This window comes from Botryllus schlosseri, chromosome 1 (genome assembly GCF_051294905.1).
Source record: "Botryllus schlosseri isolate E-star chromosome 1, Bs_hap1, whole genome shotgun sequence".
NCBI lineage: Eukaryota > Metazoa > Chordata > Ascidiacea > Stolidobranchia > Styelidae > Botryllus > Botryllus schlosseri.
The window spans coordinates 5875998-5897304 of record NC_137236.1 but is presented as its reverse complement, the minus strand read 5'-3'; the positions used below and the strand labels follow the sequence as shown (position 1 = coordinate 5897304).

At 37.9% G+C, this 21307-nt stretch overlaps 2 protein-coding genes and 1 long non-coding RNA gene across 3 annotated transcripts in view; 1 reads left to right on the top strand and 2 right to left on the bottom strand.

Moving 5' to 3' along the window:
* LOC145447249 (uncharacterized) overlaps positions 1 to 21307 on the top strand; it is a 229584-nt gene that overhangs the window by 188567 nt on the left and 19710 nt on the right. The window lies entirely within an intron of this gene.
* Positions 205 to 12645, bottom strand: LOC145434835 (uncharacterized). Its single transcript, XM_080312101.1, has 11 exons — positions 12440 to 12645; positions 10778 to 10915; positions 8174 to 8320; positions 7259 to 7484; positions 6565 to 6742; positions 5402 to 5504; positions 5189 to 5326; positions 4597 to 4710; positions 2152 to 2294; positions 1254 to 1400; positions 205 to 788 (listed from the first exon to the last, which is right to left on the bottom strand). The coding sequence occupies exons 2-10, from the start codon at positions 10853 to 10855 to the stop codon at positions 1292 to 1294; spliced, it is 1236 nt and encodes a 411-aa protein (XP_080168227.1). The 5' UTR covers positions 10856 to 10915; positions 12440 to 12645; the 3' UTR covers positions 205 to 788; positions 1254 to 1291.
* LOC145433212 (polycystin-1-like) lies at positions 14263 to 19439 on the bottom strand. The gene is made up of 11 exons (XM_080310254.1): positions 19241 to 19439; positions 19146 to 19207; positions 18491 to 18695; positions 17443 to 17678; positions 17282 to 17382; positions 17019 to 17172; positions 16359 to 16530; positions 15547 to 15660; positions 15341 to 15486; positions 14566 to 14778; positions 14263 to 14455 (listed from the first exon to the last, which is right to left on the bottom strand). Exons 2-11 carry the CDS (start codon positions 19182 to 19184, stop codon positions 14273 to 14275), a joined length of 1563 nt encoding a protein of 520 aa, XP_080166380.1. The 5' UTR covers positions 19185 to 19207; positions 19241 to 19439; the 3' UTR covers positions 14263 to 14272.

The window sequence follows — 21307 nt, the reverse complement described above, 5'->3', positions numbered from 1 at the left end:
CGAGCCAAGGTTTTACAGGCGCGACCTGATCAAGATATTCTTCGTCTTATGATGGCAAATAATTATAGGAAATATTAACGCCTCTTTTGACCATTGATTGCAGGCAATAAGGCTGAACTAGTATTGAGCACAAAAAAAAAATGGCTGTCACATCAAAAAAAAAGCAAATATTGTCACATACTTGACTTTTTGACTTCCTGAACATGCATATCACGAGTATGCTTGCAGGAAACACCATCAGAGATACGACAGCGCCGACCGCGATGTCTTGCCAACGAATGACTCCGACGATGGTGTCTTGCGGTATTGTTTCACCGTCGGGATCGTAACCTTGATACCACATTGCGCTGAAATGGAACAGAAAGTTTAATTTTGGAACGTTTTTTTTCAATTTTTCAATTTAAAAAGATGATATCTTCAACTAAGTACCTGTAAATATATTCACTCGTCACCTGAAGTAGTCGTTATACTGTTTAGAAATAGTAATGTACCACATATATCAGCATAGTGGATAAGATCAGAGATGGTCAGTACTGAAGAAATGGTTTTATTTACAATACAAAATATCACCTCAAATTCCGACGTAACGACATATCAACGGAATTTTCATGTTTACCTGAAGACCATGAAGAGCAACAGCATAGTGAAACAGCAAGTGACTCGCTGCACTCTCGTGAATCTGCTTCTTGTCGGCCTTTCCACGACCGAGAGCCATAAATGCGCGTCTTTCCACCCGTACGATAGTTGTGATCCGAATATGTTCGAGAAATTGGTCAGCTCTTCTTCAGCTACATTGAAATGGTAAATAATCATTTAATAATAATGACATTTTCATAGACACAAAGAGGAACTATAGATCACAGTTGAAACTGAATAATATGTTCATATTGAACTTGAATATCTTCAGCTGACAATCGTCAGTGGTAATGGTGATTGTCAGCAACTAGTAGAGAATTGGTAAGAACATTGTATATCAACAATTGCATCACCAAATATGACGTCACAGGCATAAATTCAAATATTTGACCCAAACAGATGACACAAGCTCAATGTCATGTAATTAAATGATAGCTAATACTATTTGAAAACGATCTACTTTCTGAAAATAAAACATTGAGCTTTAGCTTCTATTTCTGACGATGACCCCTGTCGGGTTTATTTCAATATGAATATATAATTCAATTGTATATTGAGGTTCTGCAGTTCCAAGTGTCTCTACAATTTAAATTCCTGTTGAGAAATAAGAAACTCACAAGCGTCTTCGACAGTTTTTCCCAAGCAGGTTTCGTCCTCATCTTCTGGATAGACTTGCAGCCACAAGCTGACGAGAAAGTAATATTTGAATACAGATTGGATGTCGCGAACCGTAATCCTGTCGATGCACCATCCGGGATCGAGGCCTGAAAAGATATTCAAGTTATTGTTTGATGTCTCCCAAATCTAATCGGCGAGCCCAGATGATCCCCACGATGTAGAAGAACATGATGAGCACGACCAATATCAGAGCAAAGGGATTTTTCGCAAAATCGAGGTTCTGGAAGAAGTGAAATAATTTGTCATAATAATAACAATATTTACTATATTATTGGGTATGCAAAACTTCTTTGGTGTTGTTGTCTAGTAGACAAGTTATTATATTGTGACATAACAACAAACTTGACAGATGGTCTATAAAACCTTAAGGGGAAAAAGTGGCGTTTATTATAATCGATTTTAGGTAACATTTTCCTGCATTTCATCAGAAATCAAAAGAAAAACACAGACGTTTCGTGCGACTCCCGATAAAAACACAAGTTTCTGAACCTGATATGATACCAAATACAAAGTATTCGAATTCGAGTGACCTTAGCAAGACAAAATAAATTTCTCCATATGCATATCTGTAAATGAATACTAAGGTGTGGAACTTTGCAGTATGCCATGCCTATGTTAAATCTCTATACTTGGTAGGATCATCAACAGGGATAGCAAAATGAAGATGTCTTAGGATATTGTAATGAGTTCTAATGTGTGAAGTGTCTGCTAATAGAACTACAATCTTCCCATCATGTCCAAATGCATTCAGCGGCATAGTACAATAAAGAATTCATTAGATATATAATACAGGCTGCACCACTAGTGAATACAGACAGAATACCAAAGTGAACTTACCACAATATTGGTGAGATTGACCAGATTGGGTGGATTGATGACAAACGACCCAAAAGACGTAAGTTGGTCCGAACAACAAACAGCGATAGAGAGTATGTCGATTCCGCAGATACATAAACACCGTCAGTAGCCCAAACTTCACTCTGCATGGCAGAATTTACACAAAAAATTATAATGTAAACATCTCAACGTGCACAAGTGAAAAAAATTGCTATTTCACCGAGTTTTGATAATACAGACACAGGCTGTAATAGACTCCGATATCCAACTCTAATATTTCGTAATTGAAATAGTTTGAAACGTTCAGGTACACTTGAGGGATAGTAGTGTCGTCCGATCTTAAATCGAAAATCAAGACCATAGTTGAAAACACTATCTAAAGCAGGGGTCACCAACACGCGGCCCACCAAGTCATATTCTGCGGCCCGCGACCTGATTTGAGATTTAGGAAGAAAGCTAAGAAAACCAATTTGAAATGCTGAAATTAACTACAGTTTCAACATGTGGTTGTTGCTTCAAAACATGCTATTCTCTTGTGCCCAACATCACTATTCGTCATTATAGCTAAAACGGCTGTGGTGATGGCAACAGCATTCCATCGAGGGAGAATCACCTGATGTGAATGGGCATATTGTCTTGACTTGCAACGGCCCAAACACTGCCAAGACCGAGACGCATAGAAAACGGCTTAGGGCAGTGGTTCCCATACTGGGGAGCGTGAGCCCCTTGTGGGTGCGAAACCATCTGAAGGGAACAGGGAGATGCGCTCAAATGAAAAATTTAACTCTACTTCGTAGTTATTGCTATGTGTATAGTCCGGAATTCATCTTATAGAATTATGTTATCATCAGCCATGACCTTCCATGCCATCAAACTAGCCGTTGGGATTCCTAGCATTCTAGTTGCATTTTGTGATGTGACGAATTTTCAGTATCATAAAGGGGTGTGTGTCTAAAAAAGATTGAGGACCACTGGCTTAGGGCTTACCCACAAGATCAAGCTTTACGTGGCGATGGTCTTTTAGCTGGTAACGAATCTCGCTATTCCTAATATCAATTCCTTAGTCGCCAAAAAGCGTTTCCAGGCATCGTGCACAGCTCACAGTTCAAAATATAATATAATTGGTGATAATGATTTTTTGTTGTATTTGTATTTCCTTAATGAAATATTATTTCTTTTGTGGTCAAATATGGCCATTGCATATGTTAGGTAGCTCACCGTTGTACTGAAGTAGACTTTTAGAACGTGGTTTCCTATTTTACATCGATATCGAATTCATGCGGCCCGCGGCCTCTACGAAATTTGAAAAGTGGCCCCTGACTCGTTTTGAGTTGGCGACCCCTGATCTAAAGTATAATTTTAGTTGATAAGTCAACTCTAAGTGGCAAGGAGCACATAATTTTGGTACTCGAAAGAGTCATCTCTTAATTCTTGACTCGAATCATTAGAATTAAAGCTCGAGTCATATTTGAGTACTCGGGTAAGTGTGTTCAACTCTAAATATAATCATGTAAAGTAAAACCTGGGATCCAAGAAAAACGTGTAGCGCTGATGATCAACACCGTCTGCCATTTCCGCATCGGTTATTCGTAGTTTCGAAGTAAAATTAGCCGCATTCGGATTGGGAGAATAATCCAAATACACTTCTGCATCGTTACAGCGGTGAATCAGTCTCAAATACGTACAAGTCATGAACACGATATCATCATACCCATGGCGGGGTTGCTCTCTTGATGGTTAATATTGTACTTTTTGGTGTAAGTGATCATGATAAGGACTCCGCGGTGTTGTTGTCGCGATTGTTGTTTGTCACTGTAATTCCGCACGTTTGTAAAGGTTGCAGAGGGGTGCTGACCGTATCAAACGTCAAGCCAGTCTGAAACGTAAATGGGGTAAAACTTTATTTACAATGTAGAAATCCAGGAATATGGTACACTTGATAAACACTTTCAAAACACGATAGATTTGTGCTGTTGACATTACGCAACTGCACATGCTTAAGGGATATTTCCAAGTGTAAATTCCTTTCAAAAATCGCAGAATCTTTCTGGATTTGACTTTGATTTGACTAATAGCAGTAAGAAAGGTAACAGATTTTGTTGAACTAGTAAAAATTCAAGTGACAAGTCTCAAAAACGTAACCTTATTTCTGACGGTGGTCTTCTGCGTAAATTCGTTCCAGCAACCAAATAACTTCTCATGATTTGAAGGCAAATTTTATTGAGGAAAGTACCATATTTGTTCAACTAAGAAAACTGTAGGAATATTTCAAAAATGGAACTCTTTTCTGACAGCGTCATTCTGTGTAAAGAACTTTTCCTGAGTTGAAGGCAAATCGCAGATAGTAATATCAAACTTTTCCCAATACTCATGGGTATTCAAATTCATTTTGGGACACAAGATAACCATTAATATGATCATTGAAAATTATAATCGCCAGAATACCCTCGGTCTGTACAACGATCCAGACGATTCCAAGGTATTCACCGTATCCTCTGCGTTGAGATATTCCCAAGAACTCTCTGTCATCGCCAGTTTAACGCGACGTTCGTCCCCATCCTGTGACAGAATCAATACCGAATTTACACACAAAATGTACATACGTCGAAACCAGACGTTGTAGCCAAAGTAATCTTCATGGGCAGTCGAGTAGAAGTTACGCCATAGTAAATTTGCCACACACAAACACAAGTAAGTAGATTCATAAAGTGAATTGAGGCAATGTGCCACATACATTTAGTAGAAGGTCTGAGGCGGCTACTTTTAATATTGCACGACTAATTTGACTAATACCACGACAAATATATGCAATTTTAGAAAATACATTCATCTATCGTGATACAGGGACTGTTTCAAGCAATTTTCATGACGATTTCACTTTAAAAAGTGATGAAAATTGATCCCGAAACTACTTTTGACTTTGCAGCCTCTAAAATCTAAAAACTGATGCGTAAAAGTGGAGGTACTCAAAACAGAAACACCCTTGAGCAAGTATTGCAAGAGGGAAAAATCCTAAAACAAGACATAGATATCTTACCGTAGAAGACGCCAGGCCTGATATCGGAATAGCCGTCCCGTTTCCGTCGTAACACTCGATAGTCGGAACACGCGAGGTAATATTAGCAAAGCCGTTTGCCGCTAATTGATGCGCTGGATATCCGAAAGTGTAAGGATTCTACAAAGAAAAGTACATTAGAATTCCATCCAGTTGTTCACAATTACCTCTGATGAGCTCAACAACATAACTCACCTGTTCTTGCACGATCGAAACAATTTGCAATTCCATATTGGGATCCAAGTTGTCCAATATGTGATCTGGAAGCTGCCATGATACACCGCCGGAGACTTGCTGCCTGTTGATAGAATGTACGATTCTGTTTCGTTAAATCATCAACATCATATACACTGATTTGCAAAGCATACTTTTGTCAGTATCGGGACTCGCAATTGGAACTTACAGATTTTTTAACAAAAATTCCAGGATAAAAAATTGCGTTGCCACTCAGCATAAGTAGAAGAAACGCTTTAAACTGCTACAAAATTTCACGTAGAAATAGCGATTTCAAAACTCGTCAAAGTTGTAAAAAGTAACTAATTTTGCCTGTCATGCGGAAGTGGACATAATGGTGCAAGCAGGAAAAACCTACCGAGTACCAGGGCTGTAATGACTCGAGTCATGACTCGACTTGATTCGGACTCGAGTCGCAATTTTGAGTTGACTCGACTTGACTTGAGTCATTTTCATAAAACGGAAAATGACGCGACTCAAGTGAAATTGTGTATTGACTCAACTTGTTCTCGAGTCATTATTCATGACTCAGACCAAATTATATTAAACGACAAATTCTATGAGTCTTATTCAAGTCTCGAATATCAGGATCGATAAATATGAAATATGACCAGAAACTGTCTTTTATCTGTTTGAAAAATATGTTTAGAGTGAGAAAAATGAGTATATTAATAAATCCGAGGTCGGATATTATCCAAAAGTTGCTCGGAAGGTGTTGAAACTGTCTTGAACTCGATACTGAACAGTAAACACTATGACTTGGGCTCAGACTCGTGTCTTAACACTATGACTCGAACTCGAAGCGTTGGTTCCTGACTTGGACTCAGAGTTGACTTGGTGGTGAATTAAAAATGACTAGACTTGACTCCAGTCCAACTTGACTTGGGATTGACTCGGAATCTGGTTACTGTTTGCAACCATGCTGAGTACTTCAAAGTAGAAGTACTTGGTTATTGACGGCTTCAGCAAATACAACAACCATTCTGTATCCTATTTCCATTGTATATAAATGAGTCAGTCAATGCCACTGCGAAAGTAGTCAAGACTCATCAAAGCAATGTCCAAGGGAAGAGATTACAAAACCTACATTCAATCTCAGTATGATCAGTGGCCAATTTACGTACTTGAGCACGGTTAGCGGAGTGGTCTTTTTAGTCGATATGCTGATCACGGGAGATAGAAAAGACACGGCCTCCTCATCTACCACTTTGCTTTGAAGAATGGTGGTGATTAGGGAATAGACGTTGTTTATTAGATTTGTCATGACTCCTTTGCGGTAAGTCTCATCGAAATTGACAGTAGCTGTAATGCATTGTCACGGAAATGAAACGAAATAGCCGGAATATGTGCATATCGATGCAGTGGAATCAAAGTATCTTATGTCCATTTTACACATTTTGGGAAAATTAACTTTGAGTGAAGTTTTCATCTTATTTCAGCAATATATTTGCCCCGATTAACTTTGATAAACTGAGACAGAAATAACAATGGCTAAGATATGACCGAAAGAAGTACAAAAATGTTCAAAAAGTCGATTTTTTTCAAGTTTATAAAAGTGAGCTTCAAAATTTGTAAACTGGACATAAGATACTTTGATTCCACTGTGACGATATGTTATATATCTACAGGTCAACAAAAAAATTCCCAACGGACATGATATGTTATCGATCGATTCAGGGTATATCAGGGGAGCTCAGTCTGAAAACGTCAATACTTTGGCTGAATAGGCTTTCATTTTTAACACATTGCTTCTTCGTGCATATACCTTTAAAAATATGTATGCTAGTGACTTAGGCTATCTACAGAATTAGTATGTACCGTTTGGAAATATCGATACGATCTCCGTTTCTGTGGTAGTGTCATACACTGCACAGTTAACGACACGCATTAATCCGCCGATAATGTCCAGGACATCGTTGGTGGCTCTCTGAAAGGAGGCGTGGCCTTCTCTGTTGACAAACTCAGATAGCCGCGCTATCATTTGGTTGACGCTGGACTGAACGTATTCGTGCGTGGTCGGGTTTTGCATCTCAGATGGAAATTTCTGTGGAAGAAATAAGGTTTGATCAGATAAAAATGCTGGATCGATGGTGTTATTGGTAGCTGGAGAATGGACATGACCATTAAAGTTTTTTTTTTTCACATTTTGCTGGCTAGTTGATAAAATCATTAGGTTGCCTAAAAACGATGCATATCAAATTTGGCTTGATTCCAACAAACTTTATTGGAACTTTTATTGGCCACCCTATGAAATTGGAACTCCATCAAAAAACGATGCAAAGAATTTTGCTTAATTTGAACAAAAAAAAAACATTCACGGTAGGATTAAGATTAGGTGGGGTTAGGGCCAAATTTAGGGTAAAGTTGGGTTGGATTTGGGATTAGGTTAGGTGACAAATGGGAGTCAATTCGGGGGTTAGGTTTAGAGTTAGATTTAGTACAAGGTTGGATTTAAAGTTAATGTAACAGTTGGGTTAATCATAAGATTAGGTAAAGGTTGAGGGTTAATTTAAGGATATGGGTAGTTTTGGGGTTATAAAGTCACATGCTCCATTGTCGCTCACTATTTCCATTTTATTGCGTGTTGAAAATATCAGGCAACAAGTAGTATTTTCTTGCAAAGAAATCAAAGTGGAACTAATTTAAATTGATAGCGATCTGAAATCCCAAAAATATGCACGATATGAATCCCAGCATAATGCTTGAGTTTTTAGACCGTTTCGTGATACTTACGACACATCGTTCTAACACTGAAGCCACTTGCTCAACTTCTTTCAATGTTGTAGTGCTGATTTCGGATACCGTCTGAGTCACCATCTCGCGAACTAACACAGACTCCGTGTATGTGGTCGTGGAGACCCCGGCGCCGACCGTTGATTCCTATAACAAGAGATAAGCTTGTTAAGTCCTTGCATAATGCATACAACTTTCTGCTATTTTGATGGTAAAATTCAGATATGGTCAGTAACAAGGTTGTGACCAAGTCACAAGTCAATCTCACTTTTATAGTTTTGACTTGAGACATTTTCAATTCACCACCGAGTCAAGTCCGAGTTCAGGTCAGTGAGTAGAGGGTCAAGTACGAGACATGGTGTTGTGACTCGAGCCCGATTCCAAGTCATTATATTCATAATTCAGTTTGAGTTCAACCCACTTTTTCAACTCTGTTCCAGTGATATAGAATGACTCACATTCATAATATAGTAATTTTCCTCAGTCCGAACAGTTTCTGGTCCTATTTTCCAAATATCAGGATTGATGGACGAAATACCAATCATGAGGCGACGTTACTATTCTTCGAAGTTACAATGAAACGTCTGTCTTGGCCGTCCTAGTTTCGAGACGGAAGACTTGGTTTGAGTCATGCACAATGACTTGACTACAAGTCGAGTCAATACATAAATTGACTCGAGTCGAGTCATTTTACGCATTTGAAAAAATGGGTCAAGTCGAGACACCAATTGACTCTAAATTTCTGCTGTTACTTCTACTTCTACTTGAGTAACAACACTGGCTACTTTGATCATATCTGGTTATTAATACTATAGCAAAATGTGAATTACGAAGAGCCATAGATTTTCTTTATACGACTTTGACCACCCCTGGTGGAATTTCGATATCGCCAAAACGAAATTGATAAATACGTGTAACACAAACTGATCGTTGCGATCAGTTTGCAATGACAATGAAATCATCCGTGTAAAACTATGCAATAGTGATCACAATATTGTGTATGTGAATGTGATAGAGATAGAACAAATTCATTTATCATTGTAAGCAATTCAAATTTTACACGATACCAAAAGATGCAGTACACGGAATCCAGTTCATGAAAGAATACTTGTATATGAAGAATATTAGTAGATATATAGAAATATTATATAATTACAGTGATTATGTGATGACCACAGAGACCTGGAGATTGTGGAGTCTACAGCAACTATTAGGAGAAATTGATTCTATTTTGTGGACATCGAAGATATAATAGTGAATTGTGAGTATATAGTATTAGTAATAGTAGTATATAAATAGCTGGTTCGTGGTACAGAACTTGAAGACAGCTTTCAATACAACATTCATTGTAGTAAACCATGTATTGAACTCGAATATAAATATAAATATTATGTTATAAATACAAATCTTTAAACAAATTCTGCAAAAGCTTCCAAATTTTGTACCTCAGAGTATTCTTTGGTCCCGCGATATAAAATGAAAGCGTTGTTCAAATCCTCCGTATCTGCATTTGTATTTCTATACGCGATAATCGTGTATACGAGAGGAGAAGCCGTGTCTGCTGCATCGTCTTGCCAATTATCACACGAAAATCTGTGAGAACACAAAGGGAACTAAAGGTATCGTTCCACTGAGTATCATTTGCTAAGCAATACTCACGATACTAGCGTTTCCAGGACATACACGACACCTCCCTGACCGTTATTGTAAGTCATTTGACACGTTCCATTCAAAGGAGGCATATTGGGTGGCAATTCAAGTTTGGAGTACCCTTCCATTCCGTTGACGTTGATCTGTTAGATTTCTCATAAAGTATTTTGCATAAAATTTGATGAAATGGTGATATTTACTCTTAGTTTGAATTGGTATGCGTGGGAGTTTTCCAAAGAGCCTTCTTTCACGACGAGGTATCGCGATTGGTCGCCGGTTGTTGTAGTGACGAGATCGATCGGGAAATTCGCAAGTGAGCCGTCAGCTTCTATTTTCTGAATTTCCCACTGATACGATACCTGCACAAGAAATTTAGTGTGCGTAAGTGATTTTAAGTTAATCAAGTTACACCATGATTGGTGATATTGCTCAGAAATATCAACAATATAAAAATTGCCCGAGAATAATTGATAGCGCATGGCGATAGTCTAGAATTACACTTGGGCAAATAAATTATGAGATTAATATATATAAGAAGATTGTGATTTTTCAGAAAGTATGCTGGGACGACAACAATGTTTGTTATCTGCGTCACATGGGATGGGTCAAATTGACCAATCAGTCCGCAGGACTACATGGGAAGTCACTGTAAATCAGGGTTGAGTCAAAACCTTGGTTGAGTCAAACGGGCTTGACTTTGAGATTGGGAAGTTATCAAGTCAAATCCACCAGATAGTGCATAGGACCACAGGCAGAGGTGATCAAATTAGCCATCATTAATAATTGCCATAATTACTAATTTTTTTACAAGTACAAATATAATTTTCAAGTACTTTGTTACTGACCTCATCTGACTACAGCGGAAGCCATTGGAAAAGGATTGAAGAATCAATAACATAATAACAGAAATACAACTGGGCGAAATGCGCTATGCAGATAAGAAGAAGCTCCTACCACATCTGTACTCAAGCACGAGTCGTAAGAGCCCACCAAGCCCACGTGAAACGAAGCACTGATTTGATACAAAGCCATAGCGCGACAAGAGAAACACACAACTGTTGTAGTCGGGATGATGCGATCGACGACCACCACCTGAGAAAATCAGCACGCAGAGATCAGTGATGTGCTCGTAACTTTTTTTCCGTTCATTTTCAACACAAAGTTCTGTGGAAGCGAGATAGGAACAATTTGCTTCTGCATCTTTTAAGCCCGAAACTAGCTTTCTAGCATAAGCGTTTGTCAAGGTACCGTATGGCAAAACTAGCTATTTTAGGCCCGTTCCGTGAGATTGCACGGACACTAGCGGCACGAACCCGAAATTATGATGGAAATAATTCATTTGATATTCGGGCACCGCGTATCAAGACTACGTTTTGAAATTCTATTTGTTTTATCATTCACTCCACCCTAATGATACAAGCGCTTACGATTTCAGACTAGTTACACTCATGCTTCACAGTGTTATTTTTGAGGCCAATAATACTCATTTTTTTTAATTAGTCAAAAATCTCTACTTCTACTTGTAGTTGAGTAGGAGTTTACAACGCTACTTCTACTTCTGCCTTGTTGGCACATACTACATTGGTGTTTTCTGATGAAAGTCGACTCCGAGGCACGTGAATGAAAGAATGACCGGCCGAGATATATGATGACAGCTCCATAATTTTTTGCACTAATAGCATTATCCAATAAATTGAAGATATTCCGAAAACATCCGGATTTATTTCTATATGAGTACAACATTCAATGGTAATCTGGAATAGGGTTATCATATGTTGATATTATAAAAAGAGGACACTTTTTTACAAGTTACAATTGTAGACAAATTTGGAACATTTCAATTGATATGGCGATTGTGAGTGGGCTGACTAAAAAATATTCGGTAATTTTCCGCATCGACGACTGGAAAACCAGTTTCTACTACTACTTGCCGTCAGCTGAAGCTTTTTTCCAAGTTTTTACGAGTTCATAATTCTAATCTATTTTGGAAAAACTGTGTAGCTATAAATTTAATTCCAAGTTAATTTTGAAAATCCTAAAATTATTTAGCAGAAAGCATGCCTGTCCCCATATGACCAATTCCACTACGTCCAGACTACTGCTAAAAGTCAGCTCACAAAATTTCCCGAAATACCTGAAACTTCATCTTGTACTGCTACGGTGACCGATTCTTTGTTTATTTATTGTAGTTGTGCTCACCGTAAATACTATTTTATTCACATCCAAATTTTTCAACGGCAATAACTCGGCTTCCATTTGTTAGACTTGAACCAAATATGATGAGCATCGTTTCTATAGACAGCCTAACACTTTCATGGGGTAAACAGGAAATTTTCAAATTTTTGATTATTCATTTTTACATAATAAATAGAAACTTTCTTCTCCTGTAGCAAAGCGGTTACTAGCTAGAATTGAACAAAATTTTGTGTGCAGGCTTAAATTAGGTATCCTAACAATTTTATCAAGTGGCCAGTACGATTTGAGAAAAAAGGTCATTTTTGAAGAGCCCTACTGAACAGTTCATAAAAATACAGACTGTATTAATTATATTTATTATACTATAGTTATCATAGTATCGTCTCCTGATGGTGATGAGACTCACTCAAATGTACATACCGAGATGATAACTTCTTTTCCATTGGCTGCAGCCCCTTGATAACCATCAATAACTTCAAAAGTGATTGTTCCGACACGATCTAGACATATCACTTCGATCTCGTTCCCTTTCACGCTAACTCGGTTTGTGATGTTGACGCTGACGACATATGTGCCCACTTGTTGGAAGGAGTGATAGATAGACGCGGAATCTGGTGAAATAAACGAAAATTATGACAATGAACGCCAGAGCTGGTGAGTAATCAAGGGTAGGATTTCTCTACACTTGAGTGGTTCTGTTTAAGACTGCTAAACAATTTTGTAGGCAGAACTACATACCTTTCTGATTTTTATAATTTGTCAATAATATAGTAGTTTGGAAAAAAGTTTGCATCACTTACTTGATTGGTTATGTGTAAGGCGTTTTTTTTTTGACATGTCAAAATTTGTCAAAATTTTGTCAAAATTGTAGCGTTAGGTCAAAATTTGTCAAAATTTTTCATCAAGTCAAAATTTTTTTGACGTCCGCATTTCGCTTATATCGTAGATTTTGCAATGTCGGTGAATTTATCATTTGATATTTCACAGCTTGTAGCCTATTTTATAGGCCTACCGTTGTAAACGGCTAATTGTCTGCTCATTGTAAATCATAAACGGTCAAATAAAACAAATACGTAAACCTGGTGTTATGGTCAACGTACCGCAATATCCTAACTGAAGAAAGACTTCTTGAGCATTGCATCATTTTTATGTTAAGAAGCGCATGATGAAAAATTGTGATGTAGACAACATTGTCAGAATGAAGCAACACGGTGTGTCACCACCAGCAGTGTGTACGCACAACTTGAGTGTTGTCAGCCAACAACTGCTATTGTTGAACGTCCTTGGCAAGCTTCTTAGTAAAGACATGCACTTTCTACCCAATAATGTAGGAAAGTATCTCTCGTTGTACTACAAAATTTTATGATATTGGTTTTTCCGTGTAAATGTTGCATGTTTCTAAGCCAAAAACGTTATTTCATGCCAAAATACTTCGTTAGGACAGTCAGTTCCAACCAGATATGAAGATAAGTGGTACAATTTTAACATTATGTGGGAAAGCACCTAATTTGCATACGTTAAGTCAAAATTTGGTCAAAATTCAGTTTGTTTAGGTCAAAAACAGTCAAAATTTAAATTTTTTAGGTCAAAATTTTCCTTTTTTTAGTAAAAAAAAACCGCCCTATGTGTTTGAATCACTTTTGCTCATTGAAATCATCATAACGACTGGGAGAAATAGCCCCTGTATTACAGTAATTGAATGCATCTTTGAAAATTGCACCTGTTCGTCATTGGCCGTTGTGGTTAGTCACAAAAATACATCGTGCAATTTTGCTGCAGCAAGTTGCAATAAACGGATAAATGTATATGCCCCCCCCCCCCCCCCTTCAGAACAAAGCTAATTTTCAAGTCACATACTTTAGAACCCGATTATTTTCGTCTGACACTCGTCAGGGGTAATCGTCAGCAACTAGTAGAGAATTGGAAAGAACATTGCATATCAATAGTCGTATCGCCAAATGTGACGTCACTTTTATTAATATCAGCCAACTTGGTTTGTGCCAACAGAAGGAGTCGAGTGTCTAAAAGTATCATATTAGTTTTATATATAAAGCTATCTGCACGAATTTTCATGCCTGTGACCTCATGTTTGTTGATATAACCGTTGACATATAATGTTTATTTCAATTCTGTACTAGTTGCAGACGATTACCCCTGACGAGTGTCAGACGAAAATAATCGGGTTCATTTCACTAAAAATATACCGTTCCATGTAGCAATATAACAATGTAAATTATCATTAATCTATAAGTACTAAAGGCAGCGCCAAAATGTCTTACTCAACCTCATTTTAAACCGACAACAAAAATTAGCCTCACAGAGCATTTTTCTGACCCGATTGTCCACTTTGAGTGAGACGGTGGAATCGTATACTTGGGTGAAGACATACGTAAGCGACGATGTCCCGAGAGTATAAGCGCTTTGATCTGGCTCAATCTGAAAAGTAGGGGGTCATTGATTTTTCACAATTTTCGTAAGGGGTTACTTTGTAAAAAACGTTGGTAACCCCGCCTCTAAATCCATACAAAAATTTGCCATCCACATACCATCCAATAATCATTTTCATCCGGCCCACCGGCATCGACAGCTGCTGTCAACGTCACTGACGTATTAGCTTTGACCACGACAGGATGAGATATGGTTGCTCCAGAAACCGCCTCCTGGACGGTCACGTTCAAGGAGAACGACCGACTGCTGACCAGATTCGATACCGTCACAGACACGGTATAAGCACCTCCTGCCGTATAGGCATGTGTGACCTGAAGAAACAATTTGAAAAATGGATGGAGATTTAAAGCTGTCTGGGGATAGAGAAGACTATTAAAAATGTTATGCGTTGTGTTGCTTTGCTAGGGCACAGATAGAGGTAAAATGTGTAATATAATAATGTAAATACATCTAGACATGAACAATATGACACAATAACGAAGTACTGCTACGTTTTGAAACGTGCTTAATTCGTTTTTTATTGTGTGTGGTTTTAGAATACTTCCACTTGTACTTGATAGTTTTATGTTGTTTTGGCCAAACCAAGCTTGGAGAAGTAGACTTGAAAATTGCTATTCTTTGTAGTACCGGTACTCAATTCATTACCTATGTGCAGTACTTAAGTGGTAATATATTAAGACTAATGCCTCTTTTACCTCTTGCTTTTCAATGAAATTGTCATAAAAATGGGAGAATACTTTGACAACCTCTGCAGTAATATTTAAAGCATAAAATTAAATTGCATACTGATATCAAGCATACCAAACACCCTCAAATTTTAGATATCTCGTGTGATGCAAACGCGCCTTTTGGTTATATGGTAAAAAGACATACATCATTTCCATTTTCAGCCGCAGTGCCATCACCAAAGTCCAACACAAAACTGAGCTCCGTTCCTGATGTAGCTGTCGCAGAGTATGTGAAATTCACATCTTTTACGATCAGAGGCTCATATTCAGACCAAGTTGTGATGTTCACACCTGAATAAACATTTCATGATATTTTTGTATTTTATTGATGCAGTGCATCACAAGCGGTACCTAGCACTTCTTCTTGCACGACGAGATATGCAGTGTCGTTGACCTCGCTGACAAGATTTTTCGCAGTAAATACCACTGTATAATTTCCAACTGCGCTGTACGTGTGATTCGCTTCTGCATGAAGATGAAATATATTAAAAATATGTACATTGCGCATGCACAGTTATGTAGGCTGTGCTAATTCGATAAGAAATAACTGGTAACAGTGTAGCTGCAGTTGAAATCCGGGTGAATTATCACAACTTCAGTTGTGCTTTCAAGACTGCATGCGTTGCAGTATCATTTAGGAACTCACAGACATTTTGTGTGCCCCTGTAGAAGCATACAGGCTAACTGAGATTCAAATTAAAACCAATTCGACAGAGTATCAGCGATAAGTTTTATACAGATTTTAGTACCGTGAGTCACCTATTAAAGCTCGAGTCTTGAGCACACAAGTAAATTTGAAATAACGATTGGCAGTCAATGCATTTATGAATTCTTATTAAAACTGGAATGTGCGTTGTGACAAAAAATATTTCCGCAGTGAAGATCATATAGCTGCAATGTAGCACATTCTAAACTACGAGGGATTGACATATTTGGAAATAATTTACGAAACCAGTAGTTTGCAAGCTCCCACGGTGCTGTGGCCATAATAATAGCCAAGTGCTTCTAAGTTCTTAATATTCGTTGACCACGTGAGATTACAGATTTTTACTATGAATGAACCCCAAACTGAAAAATTTTTGGATTAAAAATAAAATTAACTTGTTAAATTCAACCAATGAGCAAATATAGACAAGAGATATCCATACAAGTTCTCATCAAACCTGGTAATGTGACACTAGCAGATGGGGTGCCATCGTCAAAGTCAATCGAGTATTGCGGGTCTGTGCCACCCAAGGAGTCTACAGTAAAGACAGTATCCAATCCCAGAATTGTAGCAGGAGAATCCGTGATGGTCGCTGACGTAATTGCGTCTTGCACACAAACCGTCAAATTCTGTAAATAAGACGATTTGTATAATAAATAACGTTATTGTAAAATGTTGATCTGTATTGATTAATTGTTCCAAGATACAGATAGACATGTTTTAGTTGTCACACCAAGAAGCAGGCAGGGAGAAAAGATACCTAACAAATTGACAATGTAAACTAGGAGACGACAAGTGGCCTTAAGGCCTTCCATAAGAGAATCTTGTGCAAACTATGGCTCGTTGCATATAAATATATATATATATATATCTAACCCACACATTTACACATAGAGCAACCATTCAGAATGTAATAATTAGAAAACTAAATAGAGAATACATTTATCATACATAATTTCGGAAATTGCAACAAGTGCTAAGTAACAAATCTGACTAGAAATTTGCCAAAATATTGAATTCGACAGAACAAAGGTACGAAAAAACAGATCGGTATTGTGTAGCACAATACACATCGATAACAAAATGTCTTTTATTCAGTGACTATGTATAACATTACCATTCTATCAGAGGCTGATGTGTTCCTGCTGATCACTTCCAACATGACGTTCTGTAGTCCAGCTGTCGCGAAGATGTGGTCCAGGACATTATCGGATTCTACCGTATCAGAGCATCCGTCTTCGAATGTCCACACAAAGTCGTATAGCAATGACCTGAACATGAATATCCACAAACATATAAACGCATTTCCCAAGATGAATCAGTTACTTTATGAATTAAGTATTTGACTACAACGCTGTAGCGTTAACAACATTGACTTACGTATCAGTATTCATGAATGCTTGCATTGTCGCGTTGGTATTTGTTTCATAACAATCGATTGTGGTGTTGACGGTCTCAATATTGATTTCAAACACATGGACCTTGAAAGGGTTGAATTGCATGAATTATAAAATAATATACTTAAAGTTAACGAAGTTTACCTCAAGAAATTCTTGCTGGGAGCTAATCATGTTGGATGCCGTCACAGAGACGCTATATCTACCAACACTGGCGTAAGTCACCGCCTGGTTCAAGTTTGTGCTGTTCACTACGATAGGTATGCTTCCGTCGTCAAAATCAAACGTGAAAACAGCATCTTGCCAGCTGGTGGCAATGCTCCTGGTGATCGTTGTGGGAAGGCCCAATTCAGTCGGTTCATCTGATATCAATGTCAATCCTGAGGAAGACAATATTTATTCGATATTGAATTATACAAGGATTGATTAATCATTCTTTAAAATGAAATACATTTCTGATAACTTGTTTATTCAGCCACTCTTTTAACCCAACCCAATGACATGCCTTGATTTGAAGCATAGGTTCTCAACTGTCGGTCCTATACACATTACGCTGACCCGAATATTATACTAAAAATGCAAGAATTCTGACGCTTGTGAATTAATATTAGAAATGTAACATCAAATTTAATAAGAACGAAAAATCAAAATTAAGTTGAAGGTTTTTAACATCACTACGCCTTGCAGAAACTTTAATAGAGCCATGTATAACGTGTGTAGTACCAAAGATGCAGTAGAAAACTTCTCATTAAATTGAGGTTTCAAGGGTCTGTAAAATTTGTTTTTAAATTTTACTAGAAAATCTACAGGTTTATTTCAACATGAAAATATTATTCAACTTTATATTGAAGTTCTTTAACTGCAACAGTTTCTACTCTACGTGATTAAAAATACGACCAACAAATGAAGTTGCTGAGAATTCGAACATAAGGTCTGTAACAGGATTGCGAAATGCACATTATCTAGCAACGTAACCATTGGGATTAAAAAGGCCTGCAGTGAGACGATTTTGACACCTCGAAACTGACGACGGCATATTTGGTTATACGATTGCTGATATACAAACATATGATGTTCTTTCCAATTCTCTACTACTTGCCGACGATTACCCCTGATGAGTGTCAGCCGAAAATATTTGTGTCCATTTCAATAACAATATATTATTCGACTGTAAAATGCTTACAATACTCACCAGTAATTCTCTCATAGACCGTGATGGTGGTAGAGTTGGAGACAACATTGATTTCATTATCGGCAGTCACGTTGACGGTGTATGTCCCGGCAGACGCAAAGGTATGGGTGACAGAGGCCTGGTCACTAGCGGGGTCATTTGTACCATCGCCCCAGTCGTACAGAAACGATGCCCCGTAAGTCGAAGGGTTACCAGTAACTTGGAACTGTAAAATATAACATTTGCCAGTTAGATATCAAGTTGAATTAGAGATAATTGAAGACTAGGACAGTTCAAAAATAGTTTTTTCAAATTTTACTGACTACTCAATATAATTGTAAGGTTGGCTCCAAAACTAATTTAAAAATTCCAACTCATAGAATATTAATAATGAAAGAATTTCTGCTGCAAACACTATTTTTTTCCACTAACCTCGCAGCTACGGGTTGGAATAGGGCAAAATTTGCTATGCATCGTTTTTTTTTTAAACAAACAAACAATTTTATGGGGTAGCCAGTAAATTTGATATTTTCTTTTTAATATTTAAAGTAAATCTAAAATTTTCTAGTCTTATAGCTACACTTCTCCAACACAGGTTGGAATCGAGCCATTTTTTATATTACTCAGTAAATTTGCAAAAGAAAGGTATTCTTGAACAACTCTAATAAAGACGTACCTGCAATGCGTCCCCGGCGGCTGGCACGCTAGATGTCATTTCAACACTGATCCCCACGAGACCTGACCTGACCTGATCGATGTGATCGACCTGACCGGACCTGATGTCGACAGTTTTTGTTTCGCCGATGGAGTCGTGATCGTTTCGAATGGTAACCTGCGGAAAATTAAAAAAAAACTTGAAATGCAATATCTTCAATTCCCTTCACTAAAATAGATTTAAAAAAAAACGTGGTAAATAATATATATTTAAACTTACAATGGCAACCATAATGTTTATCATACGGACCTCACAAATCAACTGAACACACTCTTGGGGTACAGAACTTCAGTAGACAATTGAAATAAACCTGAATAATTTGGAGATAATCGTCAGTAACCAGTGTGACCGAAGCAATTTTATTCGCTGGCTAAATTGGGTGAACATTCAAAATATTTAAGATGACAATCTTGGAGGCGCAGAGCTTCCATGTGCAATTGACTACTACAATAGTATAGAAATAACCTGAATTTTTCCGGCTGACACTCGTCAGGGGTAATCGTCAACAACTAGTAGGGAATTGAAAAGAACATTGTATATGTACATTCTTCTACAGTTTGCTATAGTTTAAATTATAATAGAGAGGAAGAATCTTTGGAACATTCAATTATTTGTGTTACCAGCTTATGTGTCTTTCGGCCCACCGGGTGAGCAATAAATTTTAAACTTTCATGAAGATTTCGAGAAGGCGGTGATTCCTGGATCATTTTACGGCATTATTCGCATATCCACCTATACACGCATCATCATCATTGGTTTATTAGCAATTTTATCAGTTCAATACACCACAAAAAATGCGATACAATGAAAGAAAGGAAGATGTCGAAGCGACTAGGTTGTCTATGGAATCTGACACCCACCTTGGCCTAGGCGACGCAATAAATCGTATTTGATGTAAACGTTATGTTTAAAGCATTAGGGACCAATAACAGCAATGAATGGATTTATTAACCTAGTGTACTTCAATCGGTGTTGAGGTCAATCAGAAATCTGTGGTCGATCAAAGTCGTCAACAATAACTTCTTTGAACTCTGGCTGCATGTCGAGCGTATAAATCAGTAGTAAAGACTGAACGTTAACATCTGGTATATTTACATTAGAAAGCAGCCTTGCGTCTTGTTAATGTTTATGGTCGAAAATGTCTGCTCGCAAATGTATGTAGATCCGAACAAAACAAGTAGTTTCGTGACCAATGACCATATTTCTCCGGTTGGCAAGCTTAGATTTATTCTGTGACGAATAAAGTTTGTCAATACTTTCAAATTAGGATTTCACTTTCAGGGCACAAACTCTCTGCGGGCCGCTCAAAATCCCGTGGCAGGCAGGATCCGGCACGCGGGCCGTACGTTGCCCGCCCTTGATTTAGAGGAACCTTATAAAGAAGTTGGTATATCAGTCCCATGCGGTCGCTGCTTCACATAATACGAGTTCTTAACTTCAGAGTTTAAAGCGCATAAGTACTCTGTAACACACGCCGGTCCCCGCAGTCATCTGTTCCAGACTTGTACAAACTACTTGACAGATAGATGGAGGGGGAAAGCAAACTACTGAACAACACGCAATTTTTTACTCTAGTCGGATACAACTTCACCGCAATAGACCAGTCCCATAAAAATCAGAGATGAGCACCAGAACTTTCACCAGAACTTTCACCAGAACTTTCAACTACAACTAAAGCATCTAAGCTGTAAGCAAGGTTATTTTTTTCTCAATAGTATTTCAACATAAACTGAACCCCCTTTACCCTGATGGATGCACTTGATGCAGGAATACTAATATTCATTTTACTAACTAGCAATTGTATTGGGATTCGTCAAGCCGATTCATCTAAGCCGATGCCATCTCCAATATCTGAGTCACTCAAAGGACTCTTAATATAGTCTTCGAGCTCATCAGTTGAACTTTGACAGGATACTGGCAGCAAGCACAAATCATAGCCAGCATATTTCCTATCTCGCTTGCATACCAAGTATAGGAACTGTCTCCAAGCATCACTTTTAGTCCTTGTGGCGGTGTTTTCGTCAGCCCATTTTGAGCTATCAATTCTAAAAACTCTGACGTTCTGAATTAGACAAGAACCTCAAATGATATTATCAACCAACATCAAGAAATGACGAAAGAGC